The sequence below is a fragment of the Alosa alosa genome, chromosome 8 (genome assembly GCF_017589495.1).
Source record: "Alosa alosa isolate M-15738 ecotype Scorff River chromosome 8, AALO_Geno_1.1, whole genome shotgun sequence".
Taxonomy (NCBI): Eukaryota; Metazoa; Chordata; class Actinopteri; order Clupeiformes; family Clupeidae; genus Alosa; species Alosa alosa.
In genome coordinates, this window is record NC_063196.1 from 19,005,277 (window position 1) to 19,027,003 (window position 21,727).

Here is a 21,727-nt window from a genome sequence, read left to right on the forward strand (position 1 = left end):
CTCTGTGTGTGTGTGTGTTTGTGTGTCTGTCTGTCTGTGTGTCTTTGTGGGAGTGTGTATATCTGATTGAAGGGAGACCTTCGGAACTAGGTTATAGCTGTGTTTCCTAGCCTGTGTTTGTGTGTGTGTGTGTGTGTGTGTGTGTGTGTCTTTGTGTGTGTGTGTGTGTGTGTGTGTGTGTGTGTGTGTGTGTGTGTGTGTTTCTGTAGGCATGAGTGTAGCAAGTGATGTTTCTCCCCAGTGTATGCAGTGTTCCAGCATTTCCTCGATATTTATGGATCAAGAAAACTGTAACGCTTTAAAAGCGCTTGGCTCGTAAAGGTTACTGGTAATGAGATAATGTGCAGTGTGTTGCGCTGAGATGGGCTGGGGAAGGCTGAAGTTTTCCACGTCACCATTAGACCAATCCGGCTCCATTAGACCACAGCCTACACACACACACACACACACACACACACACTCACTCACAACCCACAGCCTCCACCCCTTCATCTGAGTTAATTATCTCCAGGATTTAGGTGTGCTGCATCGTCGTTTAGTGGATGCCATGCATATGGGTTTTCTCTAATTAACGCTATCTTTCGATTTAATTAAAATCCATATTCATGCATGCATGCGTGCAGCTAGACTTCCTCATTATAGCCTACAGTCTAGTGCTTTTCTTCAGGAGGATACATCCTGAGCTTTCATCTGGCATGGTCCTTGGCTTGCTTGTGAAAAGACTGACGTCGTTTGGCAATTGTGGTGGTGCAGACCTGTGTGTGTGTGTGTGTGTGTGTGTGTCTGTGTGTGTCTGTGTGTGTGTAGTGTGTGTGTGTGTGTTTTGACGGAGTGTCTCATCTGAGAGAATAGCCTCTTCCTGGAAAACAAAGCCAACGCTTTGTGACAGCACGGGCCCCTGAGTGCAGCGTGACGGTTTGCCAAGAGGGCAGTGTGTCCCGCACCGCACTGCCCTCAATGGGGCAGACAGCTATCTAGGGGTCATCACACACACACACACACACACATACACACACACACACACACACACACACACACACACACACACACACACACCCACTCACTCACCCACTCACTCACTCACTCACTCACTCACACACACATGCTCACACACAGACACATACACATGCACACATGCACACATGCACACAGGTTCTGTTAGTCATATGGAACTTATTTTACTTTGCTTCTTATGATTGACCAATTGATTGACACATGGGCGAGAAAGATTAAGTAGATGAGAGGTGTAAGCGTGGGTGTCTATGCATGTAGTTAGTTGTTTAACCCAACATAAATACACGCACACATTATTTAGTCCGTCTCAGTCCTCTGGGTTGTGGTGCATGTGCAGGAGTTCTGTGGTAATAATGTGTGTTAGTGTTCCTTTTTGTGCAAGTCAGTGTGTTGGAGGGGGGGGGGGGGGGGACTTTGTACACCGTGATTGGTCTGCTACACAGAGAAGACTCCTATTAATGTATCAATAATCTACTCGAATGAGAAGCTCTCTTTTAAGGGAACAATGCTTTAGCGCCGCTCTGTCCTGGCAAATGGCCAGCGATTACAGTTATTGCGGCGGCAGTTCGCGCGGCGGCCTGATGAAAAGCTCCACATTATGACCCTTCGATTGGACGCAGTGATTAAACCTTAGGCCCCTGTTCTTCTTCGGGAGCCCAATTAGGTCGCTCCAGACGCTGTTCTCCCTGTGTGTGTGTGTGTGTGTGTGTGCACATGTGTTGTGAGAGACATATTGTACCGAGCCCAACATGCTGGCCCCAGACTGCGCTGAGAAATTGAAGGCGAGCCTTTGACCGCCCGAACGGTCTCAGATCGATTGGCCACTTCAAGCTCTGACAATCGTGAGGTGGATGTGGATGAAGTTTGGGCTCATAAATCGTTCGGAGTGCCTTTCATGATTTTTTTTTTTTATTAAAAAAATTGGGCATAGGTGGTGGTGGTGGGGGGCGTAGAGAGTGGTGCTTGGCACGGTAGGAGCGATGAGAGAAATATAAACCCTGCTAGCGGTCTCCCTTAAGGCACAGGGAAGAGATGGAGACAGAGTGAGAGAGAAAGTTGATCTGATCGCATCAGGCTAGCTGAGTCATTTTCATTAAATATGGGCATGTGTGTGTGTGTGTCTCTGTGTCTGTGTGTGTGTGTGTGTGTGTGTGTGTGTGTGTGTGTGTACCACTCAACAATACTGTGATTGTGAGGTAGAGAAAGCCATGTGCTAGTTTTCCCCACCTGCTTTCAGCAGCAGGAAGTCTGTTTTGAGAGAGCTGTGGTGATGCCTCTTTCTGAATGGCGGTGGCGTGTTTATCAGTGGGTAGGCAGCCGCCACCACCTCCAGATAGGATTGTTTTTGTTCCCTCTCCTGCCTATTTTCCACCCAAACAAACAAGCCTTCCGCTTTGTCGGAGCGCGAGCAAATCTCTGTTCAGGCTGCTGTTTGGTGTCCCATCCCGGGCGGCTGATCCATACGGGCACACAGACACTGTGTTATTTTGGGCTGGCTCTGCCAGCAGTAAACGCCTCCATCTGCTTTGGGTGCAGGCTGCATTCGGACTCCCCGGCCTGGACTCCTCTTCTTTGTTGCCGACCAATGGCAATGCAGAGAGGAGAGAGAGAGACAGAGACAGACAGAGGGAGAGGGATGATGATGATGATAAAGAGATACAGAGGGAGAGAGAGAGAGAGAAAGAGAGAGAGACAGAGAAAGAGAGAGAGATACAGACAGAGGGAGATAGATGATGATAAAGAGATACAGAGGAAGAGGGAGAGAGAGAGAAAGACAGAGGGAGAGAGATGATAATGATAAAGAGATACAAAAGGAGAGAGAGGGAGAGAGAGATGGAGAGAGATTATGATGACGAGAGAGAGTGGTGAGAAGAATAGCCCTGCTGCTGACCCCCGTCAGCTCTAAAAAGCAATTGGAGGGAGACAGATTAGGGATTTAGGCCTCCGCTCCACGCTGGTTTGGGGATAGTGCTCTGGGGCTTGTTGGATTTCTGGCTCCCTATCTGCTAGCTCTGTCAATATAGCCTAAACAGAGCCTATTACCAGAACCCAGGGTTGTCTACAAACCCTCACAAGTTAGGCCAATTGCAGATGGCTTTTTTTTTTAATTTACAGCCATTTATAGACATAGTATCAGTGCTACTTCTTGAAAGATAGTGCATGAAATATAGTGCATGAAAGGTAGTGCATGAGAGGTAGTGCATGAGAGGTAGTGCATGAGAGGTAGTGCATGAAAGATACTGCATGAAAGATACTGCATGAAAGATACAGGTTTTAGCAATAGTTTTAGTTGGGTCCATCCTAGTCATACCTTCAGTGGGGAACTTGGACTACAATTACTTACTTCAGATTAAGTCTCAAGTTAAGAATCATATTAAGACATTAAAATTACTGATGCCCTTAATCCAATTAGCCAGTGCTATATTAGGTGCCTGTAGGCGCCTTTCCGTAGGTGTGCATTGTGTATTATATTTATTATACCACACAGATGAAACGCAAGGTACAGAGGTTTCATTTAATCAAGAGTGTTCCGTCCATATTTATAGCCTAGTGCTTAGATTCAACAGAGATATTTGCCATTGGAACCTCTGAATGAACCTACTTACAGTAGCCTTCTCTTGTATTACCCATCTGCACGCTGACTTCCCTCTTGTTTCCTGTGCTCCTTGTTCCAGTTGTTCAGAGGAGTGTGGGTGTTGAGAGAACATTACAAGCAATGACCTTTAGGCGGAAAAACAGGCTAATTAATAAATGTAACATGAAGGCCAAGCATATGATCACAGGATCGGATGCCTGGAGGCCAACACATAGGAGGAATAGCATGAAAACCTCATTAAACTCCGCTGCTCCATACTGTACTGCACTACTACGCTACACAACAAGTAGCTGTCAGGAAATATCTGTGTCAGAGACACTACCTTTAACCCTTAAAGGTGTAGGTTTTTGAACGTTCTAAGTTCCGCAACAATTGAAGGTTCTAAAATTCTATGTTGAATTCAATGAACCCAGATATTCTTTAGAATGTTCATTTCTCAACATTCCCGTCACACCGGGTTAATGACTCCATTTTTACTCCAAGATATCTTGCCATATATCGCTGCCTTCATGTCTGTTGTGGAGAAGGGCGTTTGGATTCAGGACCAGGGAGTGCTACCACTGCCAGTCATGAAGCATGTTTTTGGGTTTGGTGTGGCTCAACGCCTCTCATAGCCTCCCCGTATCCCATAGCAGACTCCATATTTACCGTGCATGCTCTCTCTCCTAAAAAACAAAAAACATAAACAGCACAGACTCTGGATCCATTTGTTTTGCCAATAACACAGACCCAATGTTAACTTAATTTCTTTAGAAATCATGCTCTCTGTTTTTTCTGTTTCACTGGTTTGTCACAACTGTTAAGGCCAGATCTGTCTCAGCAACAGGGTCACCGTAAATAATTGCAGCCATTCTACCCAGCTGGGGTGAATCTTGCTGCACAGCTCAGTGAAGTGTCTTTATTGAGATCTCTACCTTATGCAGTCTCGTCTCTGCCTTGTCAGTTTAGTCTGCCGTCGTCATGGGTCACCAACAGAGCAGACACACAGGTACTGAGAGTTCCGATGATTCTTAGCCCCTGGGCTCACGTCACACAAAGCTCTCCATCTGTCTGTTTGATATGCACTGAGTGTGAAGGGGGACGGGAATAAATTGTGTGTGTGTGTGTGTTTGTGTACACGCCTGTGTGTGTGTTTGTGTGCCTGCCTGTGTTTTTGTGTGCGCACCTCTCCGTGTGTGTGTGTTTTTGTGCGTGCCTGTGTGTGTGTTTGTGGGCGTGCCTCTCTCTCTGTGTGTGTGTGTGTATTTTTGTGCGCGCCTGTGTGTGTGTTTGTGTGCCTGCCTGTGTTTTTGTGTGCGCACCTCTCTGTGTGTGTGTGTTTTTGTGCGCGCCTGTGTGTGTGTTTGTGCGCGTGCCTCTCTCTCTGTGTGTGTGTGTGTGTGTGTGTGTGTGTGTGTGTGTGTGTGTGTGTGTGAATTATGGCCTCCTCCATGGTCTTGGCGGGCAGGAAATCCATCATGTCTCAGTCAGAGCCCTGCAGGCTCCCTTCGTACAGCCTTCTCTGGTTTATCAGAGAAGAGTGGGGTGGGCTGTTGGAGGTGGAGGGTGATGACAGGACGTACGCCTCCTGCATGATCACTCACCTGAAGTGCACTTCTTTAAAAATACTCCCAGTGAGATTACGTAATCCTGAAACACTCAAGCAAAGTATGCAAAGCTTGAATAGCGATCAGCTATGCCTGTTAGATTTGCTGTATATTACCATACTGTAGTAGTTAGAATGTCTATGGTTAGAACAAAGACCCGCTTTAACCCTCTCTGGTTAGAATGTCTATGGTTAGAATGTCTATGGTATGGTTCTAGAAGTATAAATAGGCTAGGTACTGTTGTCTGGCTGTGAAATAATTCTGCCTCCCTCAATTTCATTTGTTGCACTTGCTTGAGTTTGGAGTGTTTTTACTGAAACATAGGCTAGGCATACTCTCTGTTAGATTACATAATACTTATATCTAAATAGAAAAAGGCTATTTAAATTCTCCCATGTTTGAAGTGCAACACATCAATAGGCCCAGGGGAGTGCTTGCATAGCACTTTGTTTCCCATAGCCAGAAGATCACTGCAGGTTTCTTTTTTCCATTTTTTAAAAGGCAGAATTTCTGTCCTACAGGCTACAATTTTAATCAGTCTGATTCATTGGTCGCATTATGGAAGATCATGCTGGGGAAGATCAACTGAAACATTTTTAAACATATTTTTTTAAATCCCAGGCTTTTCCAGTTCACCTGCCGGGCTTAGCTTTGTGACAAAAATCTTTCAATTGCACATGGTGAAAATTACCTGACCTGATACCAGCCAGGGACGAGAATTTTTCATTTTTGAAGGAGAAAAAGGGCCTCGACGCTTCAAAGAATTCCAAGTGTGAGGGCCCCATTAGTGTAGTGGGATAAATATCCAACCAGGCAAACAGCGTCAATTGAGATGTGCGATGTTCCAAAACATTTCAACGTTTTTAAGGAGGCAAAACAAAAACATTTCTACTCAACCCCTTACACTCCCCTGTCTCCTTTGTCTTTGAAACCCATCTCGTCAACACAGAGGTTCATAGAAAATTCAACAGCATTGTCAGAAAGTTCTTTCCCCCTTTTACTTTTTGCGAACCGTTTTGTTTGTGATGAGCTTTTGTCAACAGCAGATCGCCCGAGTCATCCGAGTGTGAAAGAGCGATTAATTATTGATCGTTTTCCCCTCTTGGCGTGACCTTATGCTTCGGGGGTCAGTGGAGAGAAAGGCTTTTCCGATTAGACGGCTTTGCCTCTGCCTCTTGGACTGTAAATGTAAAACTCATTTTCCGCAACTTTTTTTCCCCGACAGAAAAAAAAAAAGTATATATAGCCGACACTACTTTGTAGCCAGATTAAGCGAGCTGCCCTGCACAGATGCAATCCAGGGGATTAACAGGGGCAGCCACTCATTCATGTTTTGATGGGTTGCAGCAGGCCGCTCTCTCAGTTCATTTATGTGGGCCTTGGGCCGTGGATGCTTTAGGTCAGCAAAGGCCTCGCCTTTGTTTAATCTCTAAAGTATTCACTCTCGTTTTAAGAACACTTCCTTTTCTCCACTCTTCTTTTCCTAACCATTCAGGCTGACATTTTCTTTGGTCTTCATCACCTCATCGATTGGCTAAATGTTATTATCGGCTCACTCAGTGTCACCTAGGGAGGGATTTATCAGTTTTAAAAATGTAACTAGGCTGTGCTTAAATGTGTCTGCTATTTCCTTCCAAAGCTTTTTTTTCCCCATTCTGCTACAGCGGAGGATCTAATGGGACTCTAAGAGGATTCACTCCATTATTGAGGCTTTGACTAGGAACTGGCAGCCATGCCGCAAAAGAACTGTGCTGAATTGTTGTAATGCGTTGTTAACCCCATTCATTTTTTCGTTGGCAACCACTAGCCTAGCAAGCCTAAACTTAGTGTCACAGTAGGAGCCCAATAGTTTCAGACAAATGAACGCCTCAATGTTTGGTCAATTAGTACCTTTGAAAGTTTAACGATTTGGGAAGCACTCAGACAGAGAAAGAATATGCTAACAAGCAAATATAGTTGTTCAACTGTAACTGTATAAAGTGTAATCGAGCATTGCTAACACCAATATTGGTCTTTATACCAATTCTCACAGTATGTTTTACATCTCTTTCTCCCCTCATCATTGGCTCTCCTAGGTGATCTACGCGCTCAATACGAAGAACGACGAGCACGAGGCAGCCATCCAGACGTTGAAAGAGGCACACGAAGAGGAGGTGCAACAGATCCTATCCGAAACGCGCGAGAAGATCATGCAGTACAAGAGCAAAATCAGCGATGAGATAGACCTCAAGCGCCGCATCCAGTCTCTCGAGGAGTCCATGGAGCTGCATGAACGAATGAAACGGCAGGTGTGTGTCCTCCGAGCTGAATATGCTACCATGACAATGTAACAGGTGTGAATCCTCCATGCTGAATATGCTACCATGACAACGTTACACCTGATTGTGGAGATATTTTCCTGGTGATGGCTACATTTGCCTTATTCTCTTCAAACTTCTATTCCACATAACGTCTAGTACCAGTACAGAGCTGCTTGGGGCTCTTTGCAACTTCAAGTCACAGTCGTTATTTTCATATCAAATTATGTTTAAAGATGTCCAAAGACATGAGCGTAATAGGCAAACCATACAGGATGACCTATTGCAACTTGCCACAGCATCTATTGAGAGTTGAGAAGGACTAGTTTGTTAGAATGTCACCTAGTTGTAACTCCTGTCCTCCTGTCTCCTGCTACCACACACATGGCTGAAATGCATGATGGGTTCAAGTTACTTTAACATGCCATTACTTTGCCTAACCACACACACACACACCACATCAGATCAATTACCGGGATAATGAGGCAGGCTTTTGATTTCTTGGGATTCCCTACTCGCAATGTAGAGTTACAGACTAGATTCTCCTGATCTCGGCCTTAGTAGTCCTCTGAATCTAAATGTACCACAGCATCTTTGGTAAGGCTGTTGCTATGAAGGAAGTTTAAGCCGTGTCTGTGTTGCAGGCGCTGTCGGAGTTCGAGACCTACCGGCAGCGCGTGGAGGACATGCAGCTGTGCACGGAGGCGCAGCACACGCAACGCGTGGTCAGCATGTCGCGCGAGGTCGAGGAGATGCGTCGCAACTTCGAGGAGAAGCTGCGCACCTTCAGCCAGGCGCAGACCCAGTTCGAGCAGGAGAAGCGGCAGGCGCTGGAGGAGCTACGCGCCTCGCACCGCCAAGAGGTCCAGGACATGCTGCGCAGCCACCAGAGCCAGAACCAGAACTACAGCAAGGACCAGGAGAAGCTGGGCCAGCTGCACAAGGCCGAGGTGGAGGCGCTGAGCGAGCGCGTGGACGACCTCAAGCAGGACAAGAAGCGGCTGGTGGACGAGTACGAGGCCAAGCTGAACAAGGCGCAGGCCTTCTACGAGCGCGAGCTGGAGGCCATGAAGCGCACCCAGCAGCTGACCGCCGAGAACCTGATGGCGTGGAAGAAGACGGAGGCCGAGCTGCGGCGCGAGTTCCAGACGCAGGAGGCGGCTCTGCAGAAGACGCTGGGCAAACTGCGGGCCGAGCTGACGCGCGTGCAGGAGGAGGCGCGCGACAACCGCGAGAAATCCCACAAGCTGCAGGCCTCGCTCGTCAGCGCCGAGAGCACCGTTAAGGTAACGCAGCAAGGGGAGGTAGTTTTAATGGGGGTTCAGTAACCTCTAGGGATGCTTTAGAGAGGTTATGCGGAAACAGTATCAAAGCCGAAGCAAGAAATGGAGTATTTATTCCGAAGCATTGCTGTTCTGCTCCTTTTGATAAAAGTCACTTTGGATAAAAGTCTCTGCCAAATGAATAAGACATATGGATTCATATAATTTGATTTTCATGTATTGGGGGAAAGTTGAACTTGAGTGACATGACTAGGTCATTGGTAAAGGATTGATGGATCAATAGTCAAATCCATGCCAACAGCAGATATCACAGTGGGTACACTCTGACATAATAGATGGCCTCTTTACTGCAACCACCATTTGTGTAAATTACTTTACAAGTGTGAGATGCTGCTGTACCATGGAAGACAGGCCAGTTCTGTTCTTCATCATTGGTGGTAAGCGTAGGTAAAATGATTGGTATTTTCATACCAAAGTCACATTTGGCATAAAAACAGATTCAGTTTCATCATGCACAAATAGTCCAATATGTTCTCTAGATAACTCCCCCTTCGGACCCCATCTACCAGCACCACGTCACGTCGACCTCACCACACTCATATGGCCACTACACTTTTTGAAAAGTGAACTGAACAACATTTCTTCCTTTCCTTGTTGAAATCTACAGTATTTATGTTGTCAAAGGAAGGTCCAATGATGTTAACAATCGAATGCTAATCCTACAAAATATCAAATTCGTTCCAGTTGACTCAAAGGCTAATGATAGTAAATGAGGGAAAATTGGATCTTTGATGTGGGAGAAGGACCACTGCGGAGATAGACCTATAATGTGATCTAATTAAAGGCTTCCCTTATAAGAGTCCTTGATCACTTATTGTTCCCTTATCTTTGGTCACACTCACTTTTACACAGCAGCCTGAATGTGTTTCCCCTGCTAATATTAAATTCGCTCTCGACTCAGAATGTGGATGGCCTTTAGAGGCAAAGTAGAATGAGACCGTGGAGACATAACTTCCTCTTGCGTCTGCGTTGCAGCCTTTGTCTCAGTATGTCTCGGAGTGGCACTGACGTCCAATCAAAACTTCAAAAAGACACAAGGCATGTGTGGAAGAGAGAGGTAATTAGTCCACACGTAACACCCAAATGGAAACAAAGTCGTTGATAATAAATGTTCGGCCTGGCTGTCCCAGGAACGGCGTAGCTGGTCAGACAAAGTGGCTGTTATTTATCATCCTAATTAGAGAAGAGCGGCACGGAAATTATGCCGCGGCGAGATAAAAATAATACCCAGCGCTGCGGGAATCCTGCCGGGCTTCAGTCCCTCCTCACGGGTTAAGTGAAAGCACCAGCCGAGGTTACTGGTTTCAAAACGATTGTCGTCCTTTTTCAATGCGTTGTTATCTGTCACATGAAGGTAACACATTTTAATATATTATACAGTGTTTCTTTGGGCTGTTTTGGCTGTTTCTTGATGCCAACAGTGACCAAGTCAGAGGAATATGTAAATTTGTTTTCTGTGTCCGGCAGATGAGGCATGAGGCAATGTGGTGCCAGTTGACCAGGTTCTCATGTCTGGCAGGTAGAGATAGTAAATAGACACACAGAGTGTAACAAGTGCAAGCTCCACATCAATCAAAAGTGTTGTCTGGAAGTAAACATGCCATTGTTTCACAGAGAGAGAATGGTCCATGTGGGTAGATGTGGTAGATGGCCACAAGGCTCCCTGGAGGTAACCCTTGTTGACCGTCTGCAGCGGTTAATTCGCGCTGACCATTCCAGGGGGACACACAGGTGCGGCCCACTTGATTATGTCCGCTACGGCGCGAGGATCTGATTTCTCATCGCGCCAGAGAATATAAATAACGAGCCGCCTAAACAGAGCCGGGATTAAACCGTGTCCTCTCTCCGACCGCCTCATGCGCATCATCAGCCACACACCTGCTTCGCCAGCTCCACAGTGTGTGTGTGTGTGTGTGTGTGCCTGCGTGTGTATGTGTGTGTGAGATTGGAGGTGGGACGGGGGACGGGGGGGGGGGACGGGGGTGATCACTACCTGGCAGGAGCTCTTGGATCCGCCGACTTCCTCCCTCCTCCTGGACACCTGCTCGAGCGATTTCTCGGTGCCAGCTTCCGAAATGCCATGGTGTTCCGGTTGCCATGCCGGTGGGCATGCATGCCAGTCATTTTGAGCGTGAAAAACAGAAGAAAAACCCTGACCTTTAGTGCTATCAAGCAAGTGTTTGTTTACGCTTAGTTTTTAGCTCATATTTCTCATACCAAATAGAGTGGAAATTAGTAGAGTTTGCCCCTGTTGTCCTGTTCTGCCTTTGCAGTTATGAAGCTTTTGATTATCATACAGTATATTCAGCTTAAACAAATACCAGAAAACAGATATGTTTGGCCAAGTCAGAACCCATTAAAGGGTGCTTCTTTGGGTATTCCGGGACTGTTCTGAGGAATGATATTATGGTCATCCTGTCCAACTGTGATAGACCAGCCAGTGTAGCACACACAGTGTGCAGCAAAGAAGGGACAGATATATGCTCATTTGCTTCTGCCTTTTCCACGAAAGCCCATTCTTGGTGTTTACCATAATAGCCGGTGGCAAGATAATGCAGCCTATTCAACTGTGCATTGAAAGCCCATTTAGGAAGCAGTCACTGTCTTCATATGTATGGGAAGGCTAAATGGTTATTATTTCATGAATAATTAATGCTGGCACGGACGCCTCACTGTAACGTTGACGTTGTGAAAGCTGTCCAATTAAGACAGGAAAAGGAAAAAAAAGCAAGCGAATCATCATCCTCCTCCTCCTCCACCTCCACCTCCTCCCCCGACACACACAGCCCACTCTCTCAATAATGTGTTGGCTGGCAAGAGAATTCATTCCGAAAAGATAAGCCAGTCCGAGAAAGGTAGTGTGTGTGTATTTGTGTGCGTGTGTGTGCCGTTAAGATAAAGAATGACTCAGAAGAAGGGAGAGCCATTCTGCTGGGTGATGGGAAAGAGAAAGAGTGAATAAGAGAGAGAGAGAGGGAGAGAAAGAGAGAGAATAAGAGAGAGAGAGAGAGAATAAGAGAGCGAGAGGGAGAGAAAGAGAGAATAAGAGAGAGAGAGAAAGAGAGAGAGAATAAGAGAGAATAAGAGAGAGAGAATAAGAGAGAATAAGAGAGAGAGAATAAGAGAGAGAGGGAATAAGAGAGAGAGAATAAGAGAGAGAGGGAATAAGAGAGAATAAGAGAGAGTGAATAAGAGAGAGAGAGAATAAGAGAGAGAGGGAATAAGAGAGAATAAGAGAGAGAGAGAATAAGAGAGAGAGAATAAGAGGGATAAGAGAGAGAATAAGAGAGAGAGTAAATAAAAGAGAGAGAATAAGAGAGAATAAGAGAGAGAGGGAATAAGAGAGAGGGAATAAGAGAGAGAGAGTGTGAAAGAAAACAGATCGCCCCAAATGGGATAAAGAAAGCAATGGGGAAAAGGTGCAAGGAGGCTGGAGGAGAGAGAGAATATGTGATGAATGGAGAGATGGCACGCCGAGATACTGCCAAGTGGTAGGAGGCCCTGTTGAAAGAGGCTGCATGCAGCGTGGAGTGCTGAGCGCATGGGGAGAAAAAAGCTTTGGTGTGTGGAAGCGGAGTGAGGCAGCTTGGAGACTGTATTGGGAACGAGGAAAGGAAAAACAAGAGATGTTTACAGAGAATGAAGCAAGAGATCTGTGGTTTACAATGCACTTGTTTATTTGTTTGAGCTTTGAATGTTTAATGTGACCAGCTATATGTGTGTGTGTGTGTGTGTGTGTTTGTGTGTGTGTATGTCTGTCTGACTGTTTATGTGTGTTTGTATCTATGCGTGTATGCGTATGTTTGTTTGTATGTGTGTGTGTGTGTGTGTGTGTGTGTGTGTGTGTGTGTGTGTGTATTTCAGGAGCTCCATAAGCAACTGGATGAGGTGACACAGAACTCGGAGATCATTGCCATTCGCCAGAAGGAGGGTGAGACTGAGCTGGAGGCCACCAGAGACAGAGTGCAGCAGCAGGCCACAGAGATTCTACTGAAAGCCAGTGAGCTAACACGCACGCACGCACGCACGCACACACGCACGCACGCACGCACGCACACACACACACACACATGCCACACGCGACGCACGATTCATTACAATGCATCACATCGCACATACACACACACCACACGCACGCATCGCACACACACACACACACACACACACACACACACAAATAGCCATACACATAAGGCACATGTGTGTACTATTATTCTTTCTCAAAAATACATGTAGACACACACACACACACACACACACACACACACACACACACACACATCCAGATGCACTGCCATATTTTCACTTACTGAGACACACACACACACCACACACACATACACACACTCACTCTCCAACCCAATCAGCCATCTAGCAGGCCCTCTCCCACAGGCGGTGTCTTGCCCGGCTAATCTTCCTCTGCCGGCCCCGTGGCTCCCATTTACTCAGAGACTCACGAACGATGCCTCGCGCCTCTGGTCTTTTATGTGCCCGTCTGTGATTGTGATTAGCTAGCGCCCCCGACGCACCGGCTCCTGCTGAATTTCTCACGCCTCTGTGGCTCTTGCTGCTCTGCAATCAGTGTGTGATGTGGGGGTCACAAAGCACCCGACACACCCACAGGACTCTGTCAGAAGGGAGGCCTTTCATGCCGGTCATCTCGTACGGCCGTGACTGTTCCAAGAACGTATAGATGTAAGGGATGCTGCCGTGGTATCTCGGCAATACCTTTGCTAGCTATGTGTAGTGTGTGTGTGTGTATGTGTGTGTGTCATTGCCCCGACTGAAGAATGATGCCTGAGGGAAAGAAGATCCTCAAAGCCAGCCTGCCACCAGCTGTTGTGCTATGACCCCTAAAACAGCCCATACGCCTTTGAAACAGTGTTGGTGTCGAGTGAGACAGGGATAATATATTGTTCCACATAATGGAATCGCCTGCAACTCTTTGGTGTAATTATCATTACTTTTTTAACAATTTTTGTACCACTAATAGCAGTCTAATTTGGATTTTTTACGAGGGCATTAATTTCAGCTTACAACTACAATGTTCTTGAAAACATTGTCAGTGGTGCTACGGCATCTTCTAACTACTGTAGTAGTTAGAAAACCTGGTTTCAGTGTAAAAGCTTGAATATTGCTTGAAGAGTAAAATCTCATATGTCTTAGGCTAGGACCAGCTGTTGCTTCAGACACCGATATTACATGTCATACATTCTGCAATAATTAGGCTAGTTCTCATCTTCATAATGACCACCAACCAAATTTTGTCTATGTTAAAAGTGCATCAATTTTTACTATCTACGTATGTCCATGGTATGCTGTATACACACACATACACACACACACACACACAAACTCTCTATATTTGATCTTGTTTATAAGTCAGGATGTCAGTTTACCATACAGCAAGTATCCAGTTCCAGGCCAGAAGCTCCCATGGTGTGTTTTGTATGGGCTCAAATACCCCAAGAAGGCTCTTATTTCTGCAATATTGTGTCCAAGTCTTCAAAACCTATATCACCAATACTCAGTGCCAAGTTGAAATAAATCTTACTCAGTCTCATTTCTCTTAGTCAAGATTTAACGTCCCTCAAGGTCTACTCAAGGTTCCTTGATTTTAAAGGTCATATGTTGGGACTTGCTGTTGCAATTTGTTCTAAGGTTTATACTGTATTTGGACCTGGACGGTCGCTGCTTGCAGCTATATTTCCTCATTTGGATGATATATAAAACAGACCCCCAAAAATGAAAACAAAATGGCAGCTTGTTGTGAAACAGAAACTTTCAAATTAATAGCAATCCCCCTCCGACAATAATTAGATCTCATTTGTTTATATTTTCTGCAGTGTAGAAATGTTAATGAAGTGTTAGAGGTGATAATTAATGTAGCTTTGTTTTCTAGTTGGTAGGTTGTCACTCTTCTCACAGCATCAGCTCTCTAATTCCCATTGTATATACACAGCCATTATATATAATACACGACCAGGCTATGTGTAGGAAACACATGAATTATGTATAAAAATGCACCACAACAATTTACAGTGCCTGCCTCACAGCAACACTCCCAAGACATTAAAACACAATGAGCCTATAACCATTGTCATTTTTCCATTTTCTTGATGTAAGTCTTCATGAAAGTGCTCATCAGTCTGTATAGATTTAGGCTTTTGGTACCATGCTGGACAATGTACAGTGTTGATGAATTAAACCTTGACCCCTGCATGGGACATCAGCATCTGTCTGTGCCTGCATGCCCTGGAGCCTGTGCTTGCATTCTGCTTGAGACTCTGGCTCCTACGTGCGTTCAGCTATCGATCGGACCCCTGACCATCCATCTGTCTTCGAGGGAGGGCTTAATGCAGCATAATGTTTCCATAACGGCCCTCTGTTTCACTTCGTGCCTGCGTCCCCTGACATAGCGACTGAACTTTGAATTTGGGGCCCATCGATCTCCAGGCGCCAGGGGCCATCATAACCGCAGCCTTGTGCGATTATTCGGAGGCAGATAGAGGAGGGGAGGGAGCCATATTTACGCTGTGTGTGTTTCTCTCTCCATTCCATATCAACATCATTTCTCCAGAGTTAACTGCTCAGTGCTGAAACTGCCTTCCATAGAGCAGAAGGGGCATCAGTTGGCCTACAGTCTACATTTATTTAGCTATGGACAATCTCAGTAGGGCTCCTTTGGAGATGGAGCATTACTTGTGTTCACAGCCTGATGAAAACAACTTTACATTTTAACAGCCATTGTTGATTTGTTTAAGCGATTTCTATATCGGGAGATCTGCCAGGCTGATCATTTTCTCAATGCAAGCAGAAAATTGAGTTACGATATAGTATAGCAAAGCTTCTTTATATACGCTGTCAGTGTAAGCCACGGGGCCCTAATTTAATGATGCCTAGCTATAGCTAATTTACAGTAATAACGAGGCAAAATCAATTTGCTCATTTAACACCACGGACCGTAACCACAAACATTGACGAGTCAGCTCAATGCTTACACATGCCCCACAATAAATATAGTTATAGGGCCCATGGTTTTCTTTCAAATGATTTTCTTTCCAGTGAAAGACTTTCTCAGATTTAGAAAACCATACCCACCCAACATAGAACGATTGAATTGAAGACAATAACACACAGAAATACAAACAGACAACGCAGAGAAATATTGTGTACATTGTGAACATTTATTTATTTATTTATATTTCATTAGAATAGCAAATACCATTTAAGACCATTATCAACTTAGAGATGTTACCTGTCACATTATTGAATTGTTTTTTTGTTTGTTTGTTTGTTTGTTTGAACTTAAGCTGTGTGTGTTTTTCTGTTTGCTCAAATTTACTCAGACAGAAAAGCTGATGTCATGCTTGTGTGCTTGTTGATTCTGTTGTTGATGTGTATATGGGAGCCCTCATGCCTTTGGCTACAAGGGATTTTGTACGAGAGAGAGAGAGAGGGAGAGAGAGAGATAGCGAGAGAGTGAGGGAGAGAGAGAAAGAGAGGGAGAGAAAGAGAGAGACAGACAGAGAGAGACTCACCATTTGGATTAATGTCTCATTAACTCCACACATTCCTGCTCCAACACTGGGCTTGATCACGTTTGGCCGTGCATTGCACATCAATATTTTAGTAGCCATTATGCGGATGATTGAAAAACACACAGTCCTGACAGCTGCTGGCAGTAGACATGAGATGAAGTAATTGGCTCTATATTGGGGAGGTAGGTGACCTGCAGTAACCTGTGATTTGATGGTATTCTTCCGTCCTCCAGGGCCACAGCACACATCTGCAGCCAAATTGAATGAGCTCATCACTGACACACAAAACCTGGTACATTACATGCTGCTGAATGGGGTTGTGATGATCAACTGATTCCACTGCTTTTTTATATCTTTTTGTGTGTGTGTGCGTGTGCGTGTGCGTGTGCGTGTGTGTGTGTGTGTATGGATATGTCCAGGTCAGATTGGCAGTCTGCAGGCCACCCAGATGACCCACGAGGCGGCGATCAGGGACCTGGAGTCGGAGAAGTGCCGTCTGAAGGACAAGGTCCAGCGGCTGGACGAGGAGAGGGAAGCCCTGCAGAACAAGAGCCATGCACTGGAGGACAGGCAGAAGAACCAGATCGTCAACCTGGAGAAGGTATAGAGTTCACACATACAGCACACACCATAGAACCAGTCTTGACTGGAGAAGGTATAGAGTTCACACATATTTCACACACACCATAGAACCAGTCTGGACTGGAGAAGGTATAGAGTTCACACATATTTCACACACACCATAGAACCAGTCTGGACTGGAGAAGGTATAGAGTTCATGCATATTTCACACACACCATAGAATGGACTGTACTAATGTGCAAACACATCATGTGTTATTTCCCACGAGGTACTGTAAGCACCGCTGATTTTGTGTTGTACACAAAAGTTGTATAGGAAAGGTGTCATTTTTATATTCAGTAGCAGTTATGTGGAATGAATTATTGGAGCTGGCTGAGTAGTAACCAATCCTAAACAAATCCTATCGTGACAGTTTTGTATGCACTATAGATATAGACAGATGTGAATGTACACACATTAACTGATATCTACAATAACTTATTCCTACATATCTACAGTAGCAATAACTCTCTGTGTGATGCATTTCAGCCAGTTTCACAAAGTTCCGAGCCCTAAAATAGAAAAATATAGACTTCTTTATTAGCCTCCCACTCGCATTGACTGTCAATGGCCCCTGACATCTATATTTAATTCAAGGGGACCTTCTGGTATCTTAAAATAAGAATTTCTCAAGCGCCACACTGGGACCGTGTTGAAGACGATCTATAAACGACGACTCTTATTATATCTCCCCTTAAAACAGATATCACAGTGCTCGGGCCGGTCTGTGGAGTGTGTGTGGTTTTTTTGTGCGACTCTACCAGGGATAGCGTTATCGGCCTTGCTCAGGCATTTTGAGGCTTTCAGAGGGGGCCTCCGTGTCCCTGACAAGAAGCTCTGCTTTTTGGATACCTCACCGACTCACTGTTCAATTATGGATGGGACCGGGGAGTGCCTCCGCGGTAAGAAGATTTTTGAAAGCTGAGTTAAGGTCCTTCACTTCCTTTTCTACCCCCTTTTTTGTCTCTCTTTTTAGGGCTTTCTTTTCTAGTCTCTCCATTTGTCCTTCTGGTCCGCGTATATTCACAAACACACCTGTCCACTCTTTGTTTCGCACGCAGGCTCATACATACTCATAAGCACAAGGTCTCTGCAAAATTCACAAGCACAGCCACTCGCACTGTCCACTGTTATATCATTGCAAATGTATATTGCTATATAACTATAGACCCCTTCAGTGTGCACACCTTTTCTGTGACGTGGACCGTGAAGAGGTCTATTGACCTGACCATGCCATCATCTGGAGAACAGCCTGAGACACGTTTTCCAGCTCATTACGAAGACCGGCTAAGACACCGCTAACTTAATCATGGAATCTAAACGCAAATGTCAGTCGTAATGTAGTTTTCACTCCGTAGAAAAGGTTGTGTTGTTGGGAAGTGTATGCCTAAAGGTGTCCGCTGTCACGGCCAGAGTCGGTGTCCTTTAAAAGCAGACGGATAATGTCAGGCATCCCATCTGTCCAGTGCCATCCGTGATCCGTGGACCCCGACCCCCGACCCCCGACTGTCTGCCTCTCTGCCGTGCTCTCTGTCCCCCAAATCAAGAGTTCCATCCCTAATCTCACTCAGTTCTTCCATTGGACCGCAAGTCGTTTTGCGCTTTCAGCTCTTTCACTCTTTTCTCTACCTCCTTTTTTTCTAGCTGTCCTTACGCTTTCATTCCCTGCAACACTCAAATCATGGAAAAGAATTCTGCTTATTCTTTTCTTCTCTCTCTATCTCTCTCCCTGACCTCTCACGCATACAAACTCTCTCTGCTTTTCTCTTTCTCTCCCTCCCACACTTTCTCCCTTTCTCCCCATTTAACACACGAGAGGAAGGGCATTCTTGCCTGCCTGCCTGTCCTTGAGTAGCAGGTTGCCATGACAACGCTCTGCAGGCACAGAGAGAGAGAGAGAGAGAGAGAGAGAGAGAGAGAGAGAGAGAGAAAGAGAGTAGTGGTCCAGTTCAGTCTGTGGGCTCTCAGTGATCTCTCTGTCCTGGTCTGGTCAGCTACTGAGTAATATCTTGTTGTTGTTGTTGTTGTTGTTGTTGTTGTTGACATGTTTGTTTTGGCTGTGGGTTTACCGTACTGTCAGTTTCTTGTTGAGACAGTAGATGAAGTGGGGGGAACAGACATTGGCCGGCGATCTGTCTGCAGAGCGTATTGCGGGTGAAAACAAGCCTCAAGCTTGCGTGGCTGCTTAGAAACAGCGGAAGGTCGTGCCGGGGCACTCACGATGGAACGTAGTGAAGGAGAGCAGAGCTGGGATTCGTGATTCTGTTGCACGCTCTCTTTACAAGGCTGAGGCTGTCTCGCTGCTCACACCTTGGACACACAGGAGAAAGTACATGTGCATGCAGGTGCACTCTCATGCATACACACACACACACACACACACACCTTGCATGTATAAACACATAAACATTTTGTAGCAGGGTCTCCTAGGTCTAAAGTAATGTTCCTCACACCTGACCTTTAAATTCTAATTAAGTATTCAAATTAGTCCTCTGAGCCCTATAAATGTTTTTTTGTTGTTGTTGTTTAGTTTAGTCAGCAATGTTTTTCGATTTTCATTTATATAATATACTACACAACACACAGAAGAGCAGTGTTCATGCACCCTGGTTCCACAGATGCAGACCAACGTAGTTCTCTCTCTCTGGTCAAGCTTAGCTTTCTAAGCGTCAACTTTTACGGGGGCTTTTTTATTCCATATCTTACTCCATTAATTGCTTCACCTGATCTCCGTCTTCAAACGGCTCATTAGCTGTATCAGGTGGGCTGCAGCCATAGTGGCTCTCTGTAGATAAGATTTGCTCAGCGCCGCTGCCGCGGCTAATCAATCGCTTCATCTGATGAAAATGAACCAGGCAGGGGCGCCGAGCTTCACGAGAGCTGAATGGGGAGCTCCCCCGCTGCTCGAAAGCACGCTGGCATTTTTTAATTCATCTGTGGGAGCTTTGGAAATAGCCTAGCTACGGCAAGATGAATCATGATTTAAACAGTTTTGAGTTACAGGACTCTGTGAGACTGCAGTTAAAGCTCAGCATCCATTTTCACTACTCCTGATGCTGAGTGGGAACATGGTACCTTGGGAATGACCCTCTCCGCTTTCTGTACTTTCAAAGGACGCAATCTTTTTTTAAAAATATTTTTTGCAGCAGGTTGCTAATGACTAGAAGGGGGAAAAAGTGGTTGATTACTACTTTATTGGAGTACCTCCCTATTATGTATGAATATGCCTTTTCTCACCCTACCTCTCTTACACACATGTGTAACACTCACAGCCACATCAAAAAGACGTGTGTGTGTGTGTGTGTGTGTGTGTGTGTGTGTGTGTGTGTGTGTGTGTGTGTGTGTTTCCCCCAGGCCCTGCGTGAGGAGAAGCAGTCGTATGAGAAGGAGATGATGAATATGCGTGCCAAATACGAGGAGGACGCGGCGCACTTCAAGGAGTCCCAGAGTCGCGCGCTGGAGGAGATCTCCAAGAAGCACCGCGCTACGCTGGAGAGCACCCAGAGCACCGCCGAGAAGGAGAAGAACCGCCTGCTGGCCGTGAGTGGACACACTTACTACTCTACTCTGCTCAAAGCATCGAAGTATGCACACTAACTATTACTACTACTACTAACTACCAAAACATTGTGCGAGTGTGCACACTGACTACTTTACTTAAAGCATAGGAGTATGCACACTAACTGGTCTACTCTACTCAAAGCATAGGAGTATGCACAGTAGTCTACTCTACTCAAAGCATAGGAGTATGCACTCTAGCTACTCTATTCAAAGCACTGGAATATGCACACTAACTATTCTATTCAAAGCATTGGAGTATGCACAATAACTACTCTATTCAAGGCATCGGTGTATGCACACTAACTACTTTACTCTACTCAAAGTATAGGAGTATGCACACTAACTACTCTACTCAAAGCTTAGGAGTATGCACACTAACTTCTCTACTCAAAGCTTAGGAGTATGCACACTAACTACTGTACTCTACTCAAAGTATAGGAGTATGCACACTAACTACTCTACTCAAAGCGTAGGAGTATGCACACTAACTACTCTACTCTACTCAAAGCTTTGGAGTAAATGCATTACATATATTATATTTAGATTTAAATATATGCAATCTTCCTTACAAAACGATAACTGCTGTACAATGCAGCAAAATGCTCTCTCATGTCCAAAATGCTGCATTTCTGCAGTTAACTGCAGTGCAATGCAATTTCATCATGTCCAAAATACTGCACTCCTCTCCTGCATATAAAAGAAATTCCTCAAAAACTTCTGCTTTGACACTCAGTTTTGACACTTATGTAAGGGTATGACTGCAACGTACTCAAAATTAGTATGTAACTCATTGCATTGCTTCAGCTTCAGCATGCATAATGAGTGTACACATTGAATCTTGTACAGCTAAAAGTATACTTCCAAGAACTATGCTTTAGAAACATTAGTGTATCCATGTAGTGGCATTACCCCCTCACTACACTCAAAAATGAACTGTAGGCTATTCTGCCCACAGTGGGACTAGCATCAGCATGCACTTCACTGTGTGTTCAAATCAATATACATCCCCCTGTGTACACTAGTAGCTCGGTCTGCCATAGAGGTCTTACTGTATAAACAGATAAAGATATACTTCACTGAGTTTAAATGATAAGAGTCAACCACTTTCACTTTCACAAGGGTAAACAATACATGCCAAGAAATTTGTCACAAACCAAGATGTCAGCAC

The 21,727-nt window shown here is 45.2% G+C and overlaps 1 protein-coding gene across 1 annotated transcript in view; it reads left to right on the forward strand.

Annotated features, from left to right (window-relative positions):
• The window catches only part of fam184ab (family with sequence similarity 184 member Ab), a 132,419-nt gene that overhangs the window by 33,637 nt on the left and 77,055 nt on the right, over positions 1 to 21,727 (forward strand). Inside the window, exons 2-6 of the mRNA XM_048250057.1 lie at positions 7,272 to 7,484; positions 8,138 to 8,779; positions 12,701 to 12,836; positions 16,797 to 16,978; positions 20,353 to 20,538. Coding sequence (XP_048106014.1) covers positions 7,272 to 7,484; positions 8,138 to 8,779; positions 12,701 to 12,836; positions 16,797 to 16,978; positions 20,353 to 20,538 — 1,359 coding nt within the window. The remainder of the gene's footprint in view (positions 1 to 7,271; positions 7,485 to 8,137; positions 8,780 to 12,700; positions 12,837 to 16,796; positions 16,979 to 20,352; positions 20,539 to 21,727) is intronic.